The sequence below is a fragment of the Geotrypetes seraphini genome, chromosome 1 (assembly GCF_902459505.1).
Source record: "Geotrypetes seraphini chromosome 1, aGeoSer1.1, whole genome shotgun sequence".
Taxonomy (NCBI): Eukaryota; Metazoa; Chordata; class Amphibia; order Gymnophiona; family Dermophiidae; genus Geotrypetes; species Geotrypetes seraphini.
Window position 1 is genome coordinate 315,779,581 of NC_047084.1, and position 21,740 is coordinate 315,801,320.

A 21,740-nucleotide genomic window follows, 5' to 3' on the forward strand; every position below is an offset into this window, starting at 1 on the left:
TCCCCAGCAGGGGATCGCCTATGTTTTCCTTAAGACCCTCTTTTTTTAACCTTTTTGAGTGTTGTGTCCTATTTTTCTGAGGGGGGAGCAGCACGGGGGAGGGGAATTGCCTTCTATATCTCAGGGTTCATAAGAGCACAGGGCTCTATTTGCAGTGTTTACTATACAATTTGTTTGGGCCTCTCCCGCTGGGTAGGGTTGAGCTTTTGGATCTTTGCTGGTTTCTTTTCATGCTCATTGTTCTTTCTGGGGCATCATGCTGTGTTTTTGGGTTACTGTACTTCTGTTCATTGACTTGGTTTTGTGTGGCACATGCCCTTTATCTCTATATAAATTGCATTTTTTTTGTAGTAGCGGGGACAATGGGACAGTGGCTTTTGGTATTGGGTGGGGAAAGATTGGCTATGAGGGGGAGGGAAATGGAGGATGTTGTTGTATATCTCTTGAACAGTTCTTATATCTCTGGTGGTTTTGTAATTTTTTCTTCTACCTTTTCAATAAAAATTATTTTACATAGATAATGTGGAGCTTCCTCTTCTTACCATTTCTTCCCGGCAAAAACTGAATGTGCCAATTACAGAGAATGAGGTTGTATTGTAAATCTAGCAGAGTGCTCTCCTTAAGGCTCCAGGTTCAGATGGTTTCCATGCAGAGTTTTATAAATTATTACAACCCTCTGCTTCATCTGTCTTGTGTTCCATGTTCTCTCAATTTGTGACCAGTGATACCTTCTTTGCAAGAAGTCCAGATTATTGTATTATTGAAGCAGGGGAAGGATACTACTCATTCTTCTTCATATCATCCAATCTCTTTATTAAATGTAGAGACAAAAATATTTGCTAAGATCCTGGAGAATAGGATGGCATAGGTTTTACCCCAGCTGGTGGCAGATCTACAGGTGGGGTTCATGCTTGGGCAGAAGGCCACCAAGAATTTGAGAACCATACTTACCACCTCTTTGGAACAAGTAGTGCGCCTAGGCTGTCCTTTCTCTGCTAGTATGCTTTGATGCTGAGAAGGCGTTCAATTGGGTGTCTTGGCAATTTATGTTTGATACACTGCAGGAATATGGCTTTTTTTGGATGGGGCACTCGTCAAGGGTACCCTTGCCTCCTCTTTTGTTTTGACTTTGGACCCACTGGTATGGGAAAATTTTGGAACATCCATAGATACATGTTGCTGCTGTATTAATCTGGCATGTTTAATTTTACAATAAAAAATTGATTCAACTTTAAACTTAAAAAGCTGTGTCATTAAAGCAAATTGAAAAATTGATTCAATAGGCCAAATCTAATGAAAATTTTTTTACTTGAATTGGGCAGCTCTAGTACTAATGGCAGCCTTACTCAAAGAGATCCTTTCTCTAATAAAGGTTTGATACTGTAAACTGGGGTTTGTGTGGGGAAATAAGGGAAAGCCTTGGATAGGGCTGGGTGTGGAAGAAGTCAGGAGGGAGAAATTGTGCTGAATGTATAGTCTGGATTCTCAGGTGGTCCAGAAGTTACAATTCTGAAGGATCCAGATTCCTCGTATCCAGATTTTTGGACTTCTTTGTAAACAATGACTTCCAGCCTGAGGTTAAGAGTTGTAGTGATTTTTGCTGCTAGTGATTCCATGATATTGTTTTCTGCAGTTCCTGTTCTTCCTTTTATGAGAAATTCACCCACAGGACCTGGTTATTCTACAGTGTCATATAGCTGGATCCTTTTGGGTGAGTAGCATTCTAGCTAGTCTAGTCTAGAGTCAACATCAGTATTATATTTGAACACAGACCGAAGCTAATGCAGGAGATGACGAAAGGAGTAAAATCCAGTCAGTTCCAACAGGACCGGATAGTTAACCTACCGGATAGAATTAACTTCTCCAAGATCAATATGGAATTTGCTTTTCAAGCTCTTGAGTTAACACAAACAGTAAATTGGATGAATTAAACTGGATTAGCAGCTTGTGTGAAGAGCATATATTTGGTCAATTGGGAATCTGTTCATTAATCCTACATCAGAATCCCAAGCAGAGACCACAAAGAACCACATTAAGCATGAACGTGGACAAGAGGAGAGTGGGGTGGGGTGGGGTGGGGAGGAAATTCACTTCAGAAGATCTAGGAGCAGCTATTAAGTGGGTCCCTCCTTACCAGTCTCTCTGCACCAGAGGGCTGCTTGGGTAGAATTTACATATCTGAAGATGCTTCCAATTCCAAACTCCAACCTACCTTCTAAGCACCAATATCAGTTTCATTCCCTCTGCAATTCCCCCACCTGAGCACAGTGTACTGATGTACCTTTTTGTCCTGTTTGTCTTGACTAGATTGAATGCTCTTTTGAGCAGGAACTGTCTCTTCTGTGTTTTGATGTACAGCGCTGCGTATATCTAGTAGCGCTATAGAAATGATTAGTAGTAGTAGTATTATATAGCTATAATAATAATAGTCAACTATAAGCATTTTATTCCAAAAATACAGTACATAAAATATACATACAATACTTGTATATACTCTCCTCCTCCCTGTCTCATCAGCTTGCAATCTGAGGGTCACCTTTGACTCCTCTCTCCTTCTCCACTCAGATCCAACAAATTGCTAAAGCCGTCGCATCTTCCTCTATATTATTACCAAAATCCGACCTCTCTTCTCTGAGCACATTACCAAAATCCTTATTCACACTCTCATCACCTTTTGCTTATTACTGCAATTTGCTTTTCTCAGGTCTTCCACTCAACCATCTCTCTCCCCTTCAATCCGTGCAAAATTCTGCTGCACGGTGTATATGCCGCCAGAGCCGCTATAATCATGTTACTCCTCTCCTCAAGTCACTTCACTGGGTCCCCATCCATTTCCAAATACAGTTCAAACTCTTCTTTCTGACCTAAGAGTGCATTCACTCTGCAGCCTCTTAATATCTGTCTACACTTATCTCCCCATACCCATCCCGTGAACTCCATTCATTGGGCATGTCCCTCCTATCCATACCCTTTCTCCTCCACTGCCAACTGCAGACTCCAGCCCTTCTATCTTGCTATACCATATCATGGAACAGACTGCCGGAGTCATTATGCCAGGCTCTGTCTCTAGCAGTATTCCAATCCTAGCTAAAGGTCCACTTTTTCGAGGCTGCTTTTAACACTTAATTCCCACTGACTGTAAAATTACCTAGGTTCATCCTATCTTTCTCTCTGCAAGAAACTCCCTACCTCCTATATGTTCTGTCTGTCAAAATTAGATTGTAAGCTCTTCCAAGCAGAGACTGTCTATTGCATGTTAAATGTACAGTGCTGCATAAGCCTTTCAGCATTATAAAAATGATAAACAATAGTAGTAGTAATAGGGAGACCAAACAGAGAGAGAGAAATCTAGGTAGTCATACAGTCATGAAATGGGCAAACTGATAAGATGGAGAAACTAGATAGCTGTACATGAAAAAGGACATAGTACTGCTCGAAAGGGTCCAGAGAAGAGCAACAAAAATGGTTAAGGGATTGGGGGAGTTGCCGTACAACAAGAGGCTAGAGAAACTGGGTCTCTTATCCCTTGAGAAGAGAAGACTAAGAGGGGACATGATCGAAACATCCAAGATATTGAAGGGAACTGACTTAGTAGAGAAAGATAGATTGTTCACCCTCTCCAAGGTGAAGAGAATAAGAGGGCACTCGCTAAAGTTAGAAGGGAAAAGATTTTGTACAAACGTTAAGGAAGTTCTTTTTCACCCAGAGAGTGGTAGAAATCTGGAACGCTCTTCCTGAGGCTGTTATAGGGGAAAGCACCCTTCAGAGATTCAAGACAAGGTTGGATAAGTTCCTACTGGAACAGAACATCCGCAGGTAAGGCTAGACTCAAATAGGGCATGAGCGGACTGCTGGGCACGATGGACCACTAGTCTGACCCAGCAGCGGCAAATCCTATGTTCTTAAAGGAGTTTAAAATTCTGACCTTTGGCAGCAATTATATTGCAAAGAGATGTTCACATGTGATATGTAATCTCCAAGGTGCATTTTTTTTCCTATTGATGTGTTAATGGCCCCCATTATTTCCACACATACTGATTTTTAAGACAGTATTCATTTCCCAAGTATATTTTGCCATCTCCCTTCTCTGCAACACATGCATCATCGACAAGTCAAATGGGAAGCAAAGATGGTTCCTAGTCATATTCAGAGACATATGTATGAGCAGCAACATGAGAGTAGGCTTTCCTCATACAAAAAGAATGACGGAAACAACCAAAATCTTATTCAGGATTAAACCTCAGATTTCATCCTCCTTGGCTGGGGGACCTGGAAAAAATTACCTTTAGAAACGATAATGGCCTCTAATTTGCTAAATTTTAAGAGTAAATCGTGGGTTCTCTGTGCAGGCTTGTGAAATCATAATGAAATGCAATTGAAGATTATATGAAACAATCCAGTGTGAATTACATGTGCATGATGATTTTATGGGTATGATGGGGATGGGGAGAGCAACATAACTCCCCTGTAGCAATCACCTTTTGCACGGCTGTCAGTATAACAGCATCTCCTAACTAAATATGACATTTAAAGTCAAACAGACTCATTTCCTTTCCCGCACTTCCTAGAGACTATTGCTCCTTCCTGGTGTTCTGCAGGTACTTATACAATTTGTTCGCCATCTGCCATGGCATAGTTATGTCATACTGCTTAAAAATAAATTAAAATAAAACATATAAAAAAGTTCATCTCTTATACCCTCCTCTGATTAATTTTTTTGGCCCGCTGCTCTTTCTGGAAGAAGTTAAATCCTTTTGATTAATCCCAGCTTGAAACGCGATGGGAGCGGTTGATCTGAGAAATTGCCTGTAATGCAGTTTCCTGTCTGATTTCTCACCAAAAGAACCAGATGTGCACAGGGGATTCTCCCATTTTGCATCGATGGGAAAAACGCTTCATACTTCTTTCTCAAAGTTTTCCCTTAAACAAGTACAGAGCGGTCCTTAAAACAGATGCTAGAAATGATTTCAGACTCTCTGTTCTATTACATTCACAGCTCTTGGCAAACTTGCCTGTTTCCAGGCAAATGAGACTGCCAGGTATAAGCCAACATCATCCCCTTTGCTGCCAAGGTGCTTGCTACCTATCTGACTAAATCGATGTTGATACAGGGAGAGGAAGTCTGGAATGTAATTTTCAAAGCACATATACTGTGTTTATTCACTCATATTTAAAGGGAGAGAAGGGACTTTGGATTTAGCTTATATTTTTTTCAGTTACATTCAGGTACAATAATTATTTTCTTGTCCCTGGAGAGTTTATAATCTAAGTCTGTATTTGGAGCAATGGAGGGTAAGTGATTTGCCCAAAAATACAGAGAGGAGCACTGGGATTTGAACCAGGCTTCCCTGGTTTCAGGCTACCCTGAAAGCGATATTCTCAGTAACAACTTCAGAAACAAACAGTAAATTGGATGAATTAAACTGGATTAGCAGCTTGTGAAGAGAATATATTTGGTCAATTGGGAATCTGTTCATTAATCCTACATCAGAATCCCAATTAGATTGTCCAAATTAGATTATAAGCTCTTCATAGCAAGGACTGTCTATTAAATGACAAATGTACAGCCCTGCATATGCCTTTCAGTGCTATAGAAATGATAAATAGTAGTAGTAATAATAAATTTCATGTTATGTGGTTAATTCTTACACTAACTATTCATGCCTGTCTCCTTTTGACCTTTACTTCCAATCTGAATGGTAACATTTCTTTTGTGCCCTGCCCACACCCAGATATATAGAAGTTCATGCTTGCTATTGAAGGCATCCCTAGCTGGCATCACTATCCAAGAGATATATTTAGACTTTCCAAAAAGGAAACATAGCTAACACAAGTAACATCTGGTATTCAGGCCTGCACTAAATCCCTACAAGCAACTCTTGACACTAGAATTTGCCACCTTACAAGGAGGTGCAGAGCAAGAACAAGTCAAACATAAGCAACAAACAATTACAGCAGTAAAAATTTTCAACAATCAAAGCATGGCATAACATAGTATGCTACATTATAATGTTGACAATACATCCTCTATTAGGGCCTTGTGATTTTGCTGTGTCCCTCGTGCCAAATTCCATTTTGGAACACGGAGGCAGGGAACACGCCGGCGACTCCCCCCCTCACTCACCAACTGCTGCCGCCATTTCTGCTCCTCTTTAAAGCAGCCTGTAGGAGGTTCGCTGGCACGAACCGCTGCCGCCGCTGCTGCTCTTCAACAAAGCAGCCTGCTGAGGTTCGCCGGCCGGCTGTAGCGAACCTCGCAGGCCGCTCTTCACCTCGGTAGCACGTTCCCTCTGATGCGATCGCGTGCTACCGAGGTGGAGAGCGGCCTGCGAGGTTCGCTACAGCCGGCCGGCGAACCTCAGCAGGCTGCTTTGTTGAAGAGCAGTAACGGCGGCAGCGGTTCGTGCCGATGGGCCAAAAGACACCAGGAACCATGGATGGAAGGATGGTAAGAATGGGAGGGGGGGAACAGAAAGGGGCCACGGAGCAGGTAGGCATGGCACAACAGGGGGCCAAGGGGTGAGGGAAAGGGGGCTGCTTTGGGGGGAGGGGTGTGCTTGGGGCAAACAACAATCATGCTTTGTTCTGGGAGGGGGGGAACAGAAGGGGGCTGCTTTGGGGGAGGGGTGTGCTGGAGGCAAACAGCAATCATGCTTTGCTCTGGGAGGGGGGAACAGAAGGGGGCCATGGAGCAGGCAGGCATGGCCCAACAGGGGGCAGGGAGAGAGGGAAAGGGGGATGCTTTGGGGGGGAGGGGTGTGCTGGGGCAGATAGCAATCATGTGTCCCATGCTGGTAAGAAGGGGAGAGGGAAAGGGGGCTGCTTTGGGGGAGGGGTGTGCTGGGGGGCAGACAACAATCATGCTTTGCTCTGGGAGGACGGAAACAGAAGGGGGCCATGGAGGGACAGGCAGGCATGGCGCAACCGAGAAATACAGGCAGGCAGGGGGCCAGTGAGACAGACAGAAAGAAAGACAGACAGACAGGGGGCCAGGGAGTGACACAGACATAAAGAATGACAGTCAGCCAGCCAGCATCCAAGGAGAGAGAGACAAAGGAAAAAAAAAACCAGACAGACATCTACTCTAGCACCCGTTAATGTAACGGGCTTAAACACTAGTAGTAAAACATTTTGATAGACAGAATAGGCAAAGATGGTGTAAGATGGATAAGACAGAGTAGCAGGAGTAGGAAAATAAGGGCACTTATTCAAAGAAGTTGCATATGAAGTCAGAATGGTGCTTGAAAATTCTTAGCTAGGGTAAGAGTGGATAAACATGACCTGCTATATAGTATATACAGCTATATGAGCTGTATATAGAATTGCTTCTGATTAACAAACTGCAAAACTCCATGTTAAACACCTGCTGTAGAATTTTATGTTAATGACAAGAAAGAACAGGAAGACCGACACAGACGTCACCATGTTACTTTAAGGCAATGTTTACTACAAGACAGCTAATAAGTAGTCTTAAGAGCCTGATTAAGATGGCTATGTTAAAACTATGGGACCTGTGAAATATATTGTTCTAAGCTTAGAGGATAACTTTTGTGCCCGTATTCTGTGATTATTTCCCATATAGCAAGGGTTTTACAAAAGAAAACTGTGCTAATCTGGAAGTAATACTTCTTTTGCTTAGTGCAGTCAACATGCAGAGTGCATGCTAATGAGTTATATGTAAAAATGCTTCTGATATAGAAAGTTGTACTAAAGTTTAATGTTTAGACTTTTGTTTGGTTTTTTTTTCTATATATCTTAAATAACATTAGATCTTTATCTTGCCTCCAGAGGTGATGTAAAGGTTGTTTCTTTTTGAATACTACAAAAATCAATAAGATATTTTAAATAAAATCTACAACCAAAGATCCTAGATTCCCAGGTTGGAGACCCACAACCCTAAGATCTCCTGACCAAAAGGCCCCATATTCCAAGACCTTTTCTTGGGATCCCTGAGGCAGGAATGCCTACCCCAGGGTCTCTAAGAATTTCTGGGGATCAGAGAACTCTCATATCTATCCACCCACTCAGTAAGCTATTCTCCAGTTATTTACTTCCCAACCACTCCCATAGATACTTACCTTAAAGTGTTCCCAAATAGCCCATTCCTCCTTTCATACCTCATCTAAAGAAAGTATACACTTCCCCCTTCCCATTCGCGGTTTCAGCGATCGCGATTTCACATATTCGTGATTTTTTGGGGAGGGGGAAAAAAAGAAAAAAAACCTTACCTGGTGGTCTAAGCGGGCTTTTGGGGCAGGAGCGATCTTCCTACGCTCCTGCCCCGTGTAGATCGCCAATAGGAAATGGCTGTGGGGAGTTCCCGTCATAGTCTCAAGAGACTACAAGCACTCACAGCAGCCATTTCCTATTGGCGATCTGCACGGGGCAGGAGCATAGGAAGATCGCTCCTGCCCCGAAAGCCCACTAGACCACCAGGTAAGGCCGGGATGCCGGAGGGAAGGTGGGAAGGAGGCGGGGGGTGTCAGACCCGGACCAGAAGATATTCGAGGTATTTCACCATTCGCGGTCTGGCTCTGACCCTATCCCCCGCAAATCCGGAGGGAGAAGTGTACTCCTTGAAGAACTGCCTCTGCTGGCTACCATTTTAGAAATGGCAGGGGTTAAAAATCACTGACTTCAGCTTCTCCCTCCACCATTTTTAAAATGGTGGGTGGCAGGTGTAGATGCTGAAGAAGGAGATCATTCTTATGTTTAAGATGGAAAAATAGGGGAGGTTGATAGAATAGTTGGCAAGACAGGTAGGTGGGTGCGTGAATGTGGGATTGATTGAGTAGGAATCTGAGACATGGTAGCAGTAGGGTAACTGCAAACTATTCAAAATGCTGCTATCAGAGTCCTTGTTAATGCTCAGAGATATGATCACATTTCTCCTTTTTTAAAGGAGTACGATTGGCTTCCCATTAAATTTTGCCTTATGCATAAGGCTTTAATGCTAGTATATAAAGCGTTACAATCAGGTCAACCAGACTACTTAGAAAATTATTAGTTCCTTATAAGCCTTAATGTAGCCTACTTTCATCGACTGCTCACCAACTGGCTTTGTCTGCTGTTCATTTGATAAAAAGTCTGCCTTTTTTGCAGCAGGTCTTTGCCTGTGGAATTCTCTCTCAGTTATGATTTGTTCTGAGTTATCTTATGTAAAATTCAGATCAATGGTTAAGCCGCATCTTTTTTTTTTGTTTTATAATCTTTATTCATTTTCTTTTGTTACAACAAGTGTTTCATATAAACTTATTAGATACTTAAATATATACACTTGATATACATACTTATCATCTTCAAGTTTAACATTTTTTTAGAAAATTAATTTTATACAAATTTTATAATATTATGCAGTAAATCTAGATTTATATAATTTCTTTCGAATGTAGTATTCCCCCTCCCTCCCTCCCTCCCATTCAATCAATAATATTTCAAAACAACTTTATTATAAATTCATTCAACATTGATATAGTGTGTAAATCAGAAATAAAATCCCATCTCATTTCCCTCTAATCAATTTTTATCTTGGGAAAAGTTAATTATTCATTACAAAATTCTGTTAATGGTCTCCATATCTTTTGAAATTTTTTAATATATCCTTTTTGTGTTGCTATGGTAAGTTCCATTTTATATATATGACAAACAGAATTCCACCAAAAAGTGTAATTTAATCTGTCATGATTTTTCCAATTCAATGTGATTTGTTGTACTGCTATTCCAGTTAAAATGTATAATAATTTGTTATTATTTGATGTTATTTGACTTTTTGTTCTCATTGTTGTTCCAAATAATATAGTATCATATGTCAAGGCTACTGGGTTTTCTAACATCCTATTAATTTGAGGCCAAATTGATTTCCAGAATGTTAAGATGAATGGACAAAAGAATAGAAGATGGTCTAATGTCCCAATTTCAATATGACAGTGCCAGCATCTATTAGATTTAGAGCTATCAATTCTATGTAAACGTGTAGGGGTCCATAAAGCTCTATGTAAAAGAAAAAACCAAGTTTGTCTCATAGATGCTGACACCGTACATTTTAACCTCCAAGACCAAAGTCGTGGCCATTGAGATGCACTAATTTGGTGCTTTATCTCAATGCTCCAAATGTCTCTAAGACCATTTTTTGGTTTTTTATTTATATATCCAGATATTAATTTATACCACTGTGCAGCTTCATGTCCTATTGAATTTATCTGGAAACACAAGCCGCATCTTTTTAGTTTAGCATTTTTATGAGAAGTTTGGTAAATTGGGATCCTATTTTTGGCAACTATTTAAAAAAATTATTTTCTTTTTAAATTTAGATTACTTAGATTTAATTAATTTTTAAAATTTATTTCATATCTGTTCTTTCTTTATTGGTTTTTTTTTTCTTTGCTTTCCTATTTTTTATGGCGTTCTTTTCATTTCTTGTTTTTATATACGGTCAAACCTCAGTTTGTGAGTAATGCGGTTTGCGAGTGTTTTGCAAGACGAGCAAAACATTCTTGCAAATCGTGACTCGCAAACTGAGCGTTGACTCGATTTGCAAGCATTGCTCCCACCCCGCCCGTCCCCCCTTGTGCAAACCGGCATCCCCCGCCCGCCCAAACAGAAGCCTTACCCCATCTGGCACTAGCACGCAGCCCACAGGACGTGCTGGTGCTGATGAATGAAGATCCTGCCTCTTGCCTTGGCCTTGAGCATCTGCGTATGCTGAAGGCCTTCTGGCTCTCGCTTTCTCCGAGATTCTAGCGAGAGCCCTTAGAAGGCCTTGAAGATGCGCAGATGCTCAAGGCCCAGGCTAGAGGCAGGATCTTCATTCACAGGCACCGGCATGTTCTGTGGGCTGCGTGCCGGTGCCAGATGGGGGTAAGGCTTCTGTTTGGGCGGGCGATGCAAGTTCTCGGGGGGAGGTGGGGGGGGCATTCGCGGGCTGGAGGGGGAGAGATGCCGGTTCTCAGGGTGGTGGTAGAGCAGCGCTGGTGGCCTCGGGGGGATGGGGGGGTAACAAATCAAGCGAGTTTCCTTTACTTCCTATGGAGAAACTCGCTTTGATATACGAGCAATTTGGTTTACAAGCATGCTTCTGGAATGAATTATGCTCGTAAACCAAGGTTCTACTGTATTTTGTATACTGTGCTGTTGCCAAACCAAAGTGTAGTTAAAACTTTTAACATAAACATAAACACTGTACAAATTAAATCAAATTGATAGGGTGGCTGGTAGGGTAGTGCTGTGTTAAGGATGTTGGATCCAAGCTGGATAAACATATTGGTAAAAACAAAATGCACTGTGGTTAATAGAACACAGTGTAATGCTAATAGAAATTAAGAACACTGATAGAATTAGTGACATTATAATGATAGGCTTCAGTGACCTCGGTATTTATTCGGTAAATATCTAAGCAGGAAACACTAGGGAGATAACATTTCTGGACATATTTTAGCCTGCCTCAAATTCAACAGAGATCTGAGAGAGCTCCTGTTGTGAGCTGCTGAAGGCTCATTTGGCGTTGGCTTGAATTGGCAGGAAAGGCCCAGCTCTGCCTGAGCTCAGGGTCATGCCTGGAGGGCATCCACACATGCAGCATATCATCTCGTATGCGCATATGGCCCCAAGCTCAGGTAGAGCCAGCAACTTTCCTGTCACCTCCAGCCAGCGTCAACCGAGTCTCCAGCAGCTCACAACAGAACTTAAGAACATAAGAATGGCCGCTGTTGGGTCAGACCAGTGGTCCATCGTGCCCAGCAGTCCGCTCACGCGGCGGCCCTTAGGTCAAAGACCAGCGCCCTAACTGAGACTAGCCTTACCTGCGTACGTTCTGATTCAGCAGGAACTTGTCTAACTTTGTCTTGAATCCCTGGAGGTTGTTTTCCCCTACGACAGACTCCGGAAGAGTGTTCCAGTTTTCCACCACTCTCTGGGTGAAGATGAACTTCCTTACGTTTGTACAGAATCTATCTCATTTTAACTTTAGAGAGTGCCCTCTCGTTCTCTCTACCTTGGAGAGGGTGAACAACCTGTCTTTATCTACTAAGTCTATTCCCTTCATTATCTTGAATGTTTCGATCATGTCCCCTCTCAGTCTCCTCTTTTCAAAGGAAAAGAGGCCCAGTTTCTCTAATCTCTCACTGTACGGCAACTCCTCCAGCCTCTTAACCATTTTAGTTGCTCTTCTCTGGACCATCTGGACCTGTGGTGGGACCACGACTAACATGGCTCCTACCCGCAGGTGACCCACCCTCCCCCCACTGTCACCAGAGAGGTACCATCCTGCAAAAGGGGGGCGAGGCTGGAAGAGGGGCCACGTGTCCTCTTTTCTAACTTAAGAAATATGGTAATCCTAGTTACACATATTGATCCGAGTGCACTTGAGCCAGATTGGATGCATTATCTGGGAAGCAGGGCACTGACCATTTTGTCCAGCAAATTCTGGCTCCGACAGCAAGGTCTTTTTGCCAATGTAACCCTTGCTTAAAAAAATAGTAAAGATCACTGGATTATGGGCTACTTCTTTATCTTCTTTCGAATACAATACCTTCTCTATGCTCCCTCTCCTCAGGCCCTGTCCTATGCCATTTCAAACTATTCTTTTATACACAGATCCTCCTCTACCAACCTGTTGCCCCTGCCCTATACCATTTCAGATTACCCATCCAGGTATTTTTATCACTTCACTTTCTTTATCCCTGCTGATTAGCACTGCAAATGCCACAAGTTTATTTTACCCTTTTTGGGGGAGCTAGGAGATTGGGAGGTGCCACCACTGTAACTTTCTGCCAAAGGACAGGGATTCAAATCCATGTAAAATTACTAGTGGGAACAGGATCATCTGAGCAACTGAAACGATACCATAAATTCATTTCCCATGGGAGAAAGAATGAATTTCACACGGTAGTGAATTTCTCTTACTACTGATCTAAGAAAGTTTCACACCAGTAAACCAGATGAAGAGCTTTCCAGCAAAATGCCAAAAATAATAGTGATTTTGCAATCATTCTGAATCTCAAAAACTTACAAGTACAACAGCAATATCAACAGCTGAGTATTTTTCTAATCTAAAAGAAAGGAGTCTGGCTACATGTCATTATTCCATGTGCTAATGGAGACAACTAGGGGCTTTGTTGCTTTTAATCTGATTTTTTATGGATTACTTTTAAGTAATAGGTAATAATAATATTTTTAAAATCTCCGTTATGGTTTAATTTTATTTAATATACCACCCTTCTTCAGGCAATAGCAGGGCGGTTTACAATAAAATTAGAAAGTAACTACATATCCAGGGATAGCAAAGGAGGAGGCATAAAATAAAAAGAAGGTTATAAATAATTAAATTGCATTCCTAATAGATCCTCACGACCCCTGAGCCATCCAACTGAATAGAAAACCTACCTTTTCAAAAAGGCTTTTTCAAGAGGGTTCTAAACTTCAAGTATGTTGGCTCAAGATGAACTATAGTGGGGAGGAAATTCCAGAGGGAAGGTGAGATGTAAAAAAGGCTGTCTCTGGGCAGTTCATAATGGACTGAAAATGGAGGGATATGAAAATGTTAGTCATTCAAAAATCGTAAACTCTTGCTAGACAGTAAGCGTGGATAAGAGAAAAGAGATAGGCTGGAATGAATCGATTTGAAAGTCAAGATCAGGATTTTGAACTGAATGAGATAGGAAGCCAATGATATTGAAGAAATAAAGGGGTAGGCGACTGAAACGTGAAGCATTAAAAAGATGACGAATGGCTGTGTTCTGGATTGTTTGTAGTCTACGAATTTGTGTTTGAGGAAGTCCTGCACAAACACTTTTGCAATAATCTAATTTTGAAATAAGTGATTAAATTATAGTTTTCTTGTGTTTAAATCGAGAAGAGAACGTATTGAACAAAACTGTCTTAAGGAATAAAACTAAGATTTGACTACTGTAGAGATATGGTGTTCAAAGGAAAGCTGTTGATCAAGAGTTATAGTCAGATATTTGAATTGATTAACCAGTGAAAAAGGTTAATTCAAAAGAATATGTGATAATTTAGGGACAGGATTCCTACCAGTGACTCAAAGCCCACTTCTTTAATTCCAAACTCCCAACCCACCTTCTAGCACCAATATCTGTCTTACATTCTCTACCTGAGCACTGTGTACTGATGAACCTTCTTGTTCAGTTTGTCTGTCTTGACTAGATTGTAAACTCTTTTGAGCAGGGACTGTCTCTTTTAAATGGTTGACTTACATTATTATGACCAACTGCTAATAACCAGAATAACCGCCTCTGGCAGCACAGATTGCAGCCAGATGCCATGGGAGTGACTCAGTAAGATGCTGGATGGCTGATGGAGGTATCTGGAGCCATGTAGACTGCAATGCATCCAACAGTTGCTGACGGGTGCATGGTGGTGGATCCAGTTATAGAACATGTCGCTCGAGGTATCCCAAATGTGCTCGATTGGGTTAAGGTCTGGGAAATTCAGAGGCCAGGGAAGTAGCTGGAAGTTTTGGTTATGCTCTGCGAACCACTCGCAAACAATTCTGGTGGTATGATATGTTGCATTGTCCTGTTGAAAAATTCCATCGGCCATAGGGAAGACCATCAACATGTATGGGTGTACTTGGGTGAGCGCGTTGTACAAATTTTTTTTTTCATTCTGATCCGGCATTCCCCCTGCGAACCGGCATCCTCCCCCCCTCCCCCACGATCCTACATCCCCCCCAGCACCGCAAAGACAACTCTTACCCGATTGGGCACCGGCACCAATGCATAGCATGTGCCAGTGCCCGAAGATCCTCCATCGTTGGGTTGGGCTGGGCTGGGCTGTGCAAGAGAGATCCTCCTTCTTCCTGTGCCGGGCTGGACTAGGCTTTGAGCATTTGCGCATGCTCAAAGCCTTCTAGTCTCGCTCTCTCCGAGATAATCTCGGAGAGAGCGAGACCAGAAGGCTTTGAGCATTTGCACAGAAATTTCTGTTCCCCGCGCGCTATACCCGTGTGCGCGTTTTACACGGGTGTGCGGTATATGAGTGAAAATACGGTAATTAATACTGGGCAAGTTTCTCAAATAATATCATCATATAACATTTAAAGGCTTTTAAATATTTAAATGTGCTTATAAGCTATTCAGCAAGGCATCACAGCAGCAGTACAACATCGCTGGAAAGGTGCTTGAATTTTAATCATAACACATTGCATAGACAAGGATTCTTGCTTCTACTGGAGCGGCAAATGTTATGACTCTACAAAAGCAGTAAGAGAGGCGGGTCCTCATGCTCCATGTGGTTACTGACGTCAGCTGGGCTGCTTCTTTTTTGCAGCCTCTGTTTGGTGCCATTCCCCAGGGCGTCTTTTTTCAACATCATGTGTGTAGACCAAAGGACTCAGGTAACCTGCCTGGCAGCCAGACTAAAACAATGTTTTAAATACTTGGTTGTTATATATTTATAATGAATTTTATTTCTTAACTATGAGCATAATTTTCATAGCACGTTTTTGTTCTTCTTAGGCACTGCACACTGCAAATAAAATCAATATAAAAAGCTTATCCTTCCGGCTTCCTGATGTAGCTTAGCGAAACACAGACTGTGTTGGAGCCGTGAACTGACTTTTTCAGATAAGTGGTCTACTGTTAAACAGCTTTTGTAGAACCAAAACATTTGCCACTCCAGTAGAAGCAAGAATCCTTGCTCCATGCAATGTGTTATGATTAAAATTCAAGCATCTTTCCAGCGACGTTGTACCGCTGCTGTGGTGCCTTGCTGAAGAGCTTATGAGCACATTTAAATATTTAAAAGCCTTTAAATGTTATATGATGATATTATTTGAGAACTTGCCCAGTATTGATGAGAGGGGGGTCTTTTGTGTTTTGTTCTATTTTGAAAGATGGATGCAAGGCTGAAAGTGAAGACGGAGAGAAAAACAGTCAGTCAATGGATAAGAAGGCACTGGAAACATAATTAAAAGCACAGAAAAATAAAGTCACCAGACAAAAAAGGTAGGGAAAATGATTTTATTTCCAATATAGTGATTGAAATGTGTCAGTTTTGAGAATTTATATCTGACGTGTATATTGTGTGTATATGAAAAATGAATGGAAAAAATTGCATTACAATTAGTAAAGGGGGTGGGGATCTGCGGAAGAGCTTGGGTGGGTCTAGGGTGGAGCTTGGGGGTCTGTAGTTGGGGGTACTCAGTTGATATTTGTTAGACTTCCCTGCTGGCACACCCTACTGGCATTTCAGGGCCTGTCTGAAGGGCCTCTGAGCATGAGTGGTTGTTAACGTGATGATGTCACGCATGATGTCATCACGGCGACGTCTGCGCACTTCTGGGTGCCTTGAGCCGTGGCCACTATCTTTAGTGTGCCCTGGCTCGAGAAAGTTTGAGAGACACTGGTCTAGAGAGATAGGAAACGGGGCTGGTGGAAGAGGCTGTCTTAGGAAGGCTCAATTCCATGCTGAAGCTTGGGAGTCATGAGAAAGACATTCAAAGTCAGGAGGCAAAAGAGAACAGAGTGTAGGAACGGTAGATGGATCAATTTTTGAAATTACAGTGGTGCCTCGCATAACGGACGCCTCGCACAGCGAACGCTGCGCATAACGAACTTTTTGTCTTGCTCCCTATAACGAACTTCGTTTCACACAACGAAGTCGCCCGAGGGGCCCGGGGGGGGGGGGCGGAACTACTCTCGCCGCTTCCTAATGTGAGCCGGGAACAGCAGCACCCTCCTGTCTGAATGCAGTGTTCCATCATCTCCCTCCACCTTACCTTAGATGCCGAGTTTTCCGGCTTTCTTTTTCGGCCAGCCACACACTTTCAAAGAGCAGCACATGCGCGCATGCTCTGTTGTTCAATCTTCTCCTCTGACGCAACCGGAAACCGGAAGTTGCAGGAGAGGAGAACATTGATCAACTTCAGCAGCTGCGCGTGCACAGCTTTTTGAAAGCGTGCGGCTGGGTGAAAAAGAAAGCTGGCAAACTCTGCATATAAGGTGAGGTGGAGGGAGGGAAATGTAGGGCTGCAGAACAAATTATTTTGTTTTACATGTATTCTTATGGGAAAACAGGGCTGCAGAACGAATTATTTTGTTTTACATGTATTCTTATGGGAAAACGCGTTTCACACAACGAACGTTTCACATAACAAACTTGCTCCTGGAACGGATTAAGTTCGTTGTGTGAGGCACCACTGTATAGTACTGATGAAGACAAGCCTGAGTGAGCAAGGGGTACCCTAGAGTGGACTTTTAGCTGAAACAAAATCAAAAAGTTGTCAGAACAAAGAATTGGGGTGAAGCTGAAGTCAGAAAAATAAATAGAAGAGGTGGCAAATGAAGAAATTACCAGATCAAGTGTGTATCCTGTATGATGAGTAGGGAACAAATGTATTGTTTTAAAGCAAGATCAGTCAATAGAGAAAGGAAGGCCCTATTGTAAGTAAGCACGGGAGTGTCCCAATAGAAATTAAAATCACCAATGAGACAAAAACTCTCATTCCCTAATAACAAATAACCCTAATAAACGCCACAGGGGCCTATTTATATATACTAGAAACAAGAGAAAACTGTGGCAATGATGATCTTGATTTAAAAGTTTTAGTAACGATTCCTCCTCAATTCAAATGGATAATAAAGTCAAACTTCTTGGAGTCATTTTAGACACGGACCTCACCTTTCACCAACAAATTAGTGCAAGTTATGCAGAAATGTTTTCATAAGCTTAGGCTCATCTGCTCTATTTCTTCTTTTCTTGAACCCCCCTCTCTCAATATTCTAATTCACTCTCTTGTAATTTCAACCATTGATTATTGTAATGCTCTTTCTCAAGATATAACCAAGAAAGAACTCCGCCGTCTACAACTATTGCAAAACACTGCTGTCAAATTAATCTATCATGCAAAAAAATTTGATCACGTCACTCCTCTCCTTCGTAAAGCACACTGGCTAACTATCACTCATCGTCTCACTTATAAAATACTCCTCCTCACTTTTAAAACAAAAAACTCTAACCAACCAGCATTTATAAATAAACTTTTGATCCCACAAAACCTACTTTCCATACCGTCAATATGCGAACTGTTTTACGATACTACTCGTAAATCCATTTTTTCAGTTACTGTCCCTTCTTTGTGGAATGCCCTCCCATTAGATGTTCGATTAGAGAACTTGCTTGGAAAATTTAAAACCAAGCTCAAAACTTTTCTCTTTAAAGATGCCTTTACTCTTTAGTACCAGCTTCCGCTTCTCAAACTTCTAATTTCTGTGAAGCTCTGAAACATCAAAAGCTTCTTCTGAAGCAATCCCCTCTCTGTCTTGCCACTCCCCTTTTTTATTAATTTTACTTCGATGACTTTTAAACTTCTCCTTTCCCAACTTCCCTTTTGTCTCATGTACGTTAATGTGAATTTGCCTAGTATTTTAATATATGACCTAATATTGTTTTTATTTACCCATTTTAACAGTTTTCTACAATTTTTTTATATTGTACACTGTTTAGACATTTGTTTTGATAGACGGTATATCAAAAATAAACAAACTTGAAACTCTTCACAAATAAAAGTGATGCAGTCAAAATAAGGTCAATCCATATAATACACAGCAAAAAGTAGTGGTGTGGACTTTTAAATCAAGAACATAGTTGCCACAGTTTTCTCTTGTTTTTGGTTTTCCCCTTTTTTCTATGGAATTATTTGGTGATCTTGTTACTTTGTACATATACTCGAAATCAGCATACATAAAACCCAACAGAAAAGAATAAAATGACTGGAAACGGCTGCACGGAGTTTTACATGCCACAAAAGATGCCATGCAAGAGAGACAGTCAGCTGATAACCATACCTGCTCCAAGGGCACATGTTTCACCAAGCCGCTGACAACAGTCCTTGGGGCTGCTTCTCCAACGTCCACCTCCTCCACATACAGAGAATCAGCATCGGGGTGCTTTTTGGCAGTGACAATGCATCCCACACGAAGGTCCAGACAGGAAACATCCACAGGCCTAGTGGCATCTTCAGCTTGAACAGGCTGCTTCTTTTCCTTTTTCTCTCCTGCAGAGAGCAGCATATTAAAAGCAGAAGCTATAAGCAGCAATACATACAGCACTGCCAGTATAATTAAATCTAAAGGGTTGGAAACTCGCTAATTTTCCGCTGCTTTTTTTTTTAAATGTACTGTATTTATTTTCAGATTCTGTAACACTTGAGTTGTAACACTTGAGTTTTCTTTTCATTTGTTACAGCCATATTAAGAACAAAGCAGGAACTTAAGGTGGTTTTTGAGAGGGTTTTTTTAAAAAAGTTTTCTTTGGACTGTTCATATGTGTTCTCTTTTATAATACATAGAGCAGGCAGATTTTGGAGGAGCAAGCTTATGTTATAAGTAGTCTTATATTTCGCCAAATCTTCTGCAGAGTTTGCAGTCAAGTTCTCCTAAATCCATCCAATCTTCAACTAAAGCCTCAAAGACAGATGCTGTTGACCTGGTGTTTTCTTTTTCTCTTCTTTCCTTTCCATTCACACTTTTAGAATTTTATATTTTGGGTGGGTGGAATGAGGTTTCGGTTAGTTGGGATCCATATTTCTAGAGGTAGTTCTTGGGTTTATCAGAGTGGGGTGGGGTGGGGAGGGTTTGTAGAATGGGGTGAGGAGGGATTGTAGAATGGGGTGGGGAGGGATTGTAGAATGGGGAGTTGCGAGAAGGGGATATAATATATGTAAGATAAAATTGGATGACAAGCTTTGTATCTTTACTTTTTTTTATTGTTATACAATTGTGAAATTATCAGTAAAAATTGTTGGAATAATAAAAAAAAGCCTCAAAGAGAGAATGTCAACTTAATTCCTGTCACAATGAAATGCAATGAGATTAAGCAACTGGAACGAAAAAATTCAGCTGCTGGGCCTCTTTTAAAAATAGGAAATGAAGCCTTTGGTTTGGAGGGGAAAAAAAACACATTAAAGGGTAATTATCAAGGTGAAGTAAAAGTAGGGCTTTTACCACATCTTAATGCATCAAAGCAGTGGCTAAACTGCAGTAGTTCAGTACCATAACTTACTTACTCCAGTGATACATGCATAATGCTGCCTGTAATCAATCTTGCAAGCAGTGGTATATTACTGTCCTGGGAGCAATGAGCTGCAAGGCAACAGCCTGATGCTCCCAGACACTTCTTAAAGAGGCTAACCAAAAATGGGGCAAGGAAATGGGGACTTGTATACCACCTTTTTGGCATTTCAAAACTGACATTCAATGTGATGGGGCACTGAGGCCCGGATTCTATATAGGATGCCCTATCCCTCCTACCAGACCCCCCCCCAATGAAATCCCCCTCCCCAGACCTCCCCCAACGAAACCCCCCTCCATGGACCCTCCCCCCTGGGCTCACCTTAAAAGTTGGCTGGCTGGGTCTTTCCGTCTGGCCGGCAGACCCGCCTCGCTCGCACCTCTCCGGCCCATCCCACAGAAGCCTAAGGCCTGATTGGCCCATGCGCCTAAGGCCCTTCCTATGGGCGGCCCATGTATCTAAGGCCCTGCCCATAGGAGGGGCATTAGGTGCCTGGGTCAATCAGGACTTAGGCTCCTGTGGGATGGGGCAGAGAGGGGCAGGCCTGCCGGCCGGATGGTGGAAGACCTGTCCGTCCGTCCAACTTTCAAGGTGAGCTAGAGGGGGGTTCCGGCAGGAAGGATTGGGCCCTCATCTTCAGGGAGGGGTGGGGGGTTTTGTTAAGGGGGTCCGGCAGGAGGGATTGGGTACCCTCCTGCTGTGATCTACATTGGGGGGGGGCCAGTCTTTGGGCAGGAGGAGTTGGGCTCCCTTCTGCCCCGATCATTTGGGGGGTGGGGTGAGGGACTGGCGGCCACTATACTTATCGCGGCAAGGAGATCCCTTGTTGTGATAAGAGTAGCGGCTTCATCTACTTACAATGTAGGCCAGCATTTTGCAGGCCTACAGTGTACACGTCTCCCGCTGGCCTAGGGCAGGGGTAGGCAATTCCGGTCCTCGAGAGCCGAAGCCAGGTTAGGTTTTCAGGATATCCACAATGAATATGTATGAGATGGATTTACATGCACTGCCTCCTTCAGATGCAAATCTATCTCATGCATATTTATTGTGGATATCCTGAAAACCTGACCTGGCTCCGGCTCTTGAGGACCGGAATTGCCTACCCCTGGCCAAGGGAGATGCGTATGGCCGCCTAGGTTTTTGCGTATGGCCGCCTAGGTTTTGCGGGCCTCCCTAGGCTCCCGGAGGTGCCCTCAATATAGGCGGCCTGCCTGGGGAGCACTTTTAAAAAAAATTGTGCGTCCCGATTGACTGGTTAGACAGCTGTAGGATGCCTACAATCGGGACACAGTTTACAGAATTAAGGCCTGAGTGACTTGCTTACGGTCACAAGGAGCAGCACTAGGATTTGATCTCACAATTTCTGGGTGCAGAGGCAACAGTTCAGCCAGTGAGCCACAGCCCTTCCTACATCCGGATTTACCTGGACATGGTGTCTTTTCAGAGAACTGTCCAGGCATCTGGGCGGGTTTTCAAAACCCGGCACTTTGTTCAGGTTTTGAAAACCAATGAGCTCAGGGCCGCGTTTGGAAGGCATCTGCACTTGCACAGATGCAACAATTACATCGCATCTACGCATGCGCAGATGCCTTCCAAACATGGCCCCGAAGAGACAGGGTTTGTGTGCGGCCAGGGTTGGAGGGCAGGGCCATGGGTAGAATGGGGCAGGGCCACGTGTCTTTTTTAGGACACAATCTGGCAACCCTGGCCAA

At 42.6% G+C, this 21,740-nt stretch overlaps 1 protein-coding gene across 4 annotated transcripts in view; it reads right to left on the bottom strand.

Moving 5' to 3' along the window:
- AIMP1 (aminoacyl tRNA synthetase complex interacting multifunctional protein 1) overlaps positions 1-21,740 on the bottom strand; it is a 127,983-nt gene that overhangs the window by 32,200 nt on the left and 74,043 nt on the right. For all 4 annotated transcript variants that reach the window (XM_033956598.1, XM_033956588.1, XM_033956607.1 and 1 more), the window contains exon 5: positions 18,804-19,012. In XM_033956598.1, the coding sequence (XP_033812489.1) occupies positions 18,804-19,012 (209 nt within the window). The remainder of the gene's footprint in view (positions 1-18,803; positions 19,013-21,740) is intronic.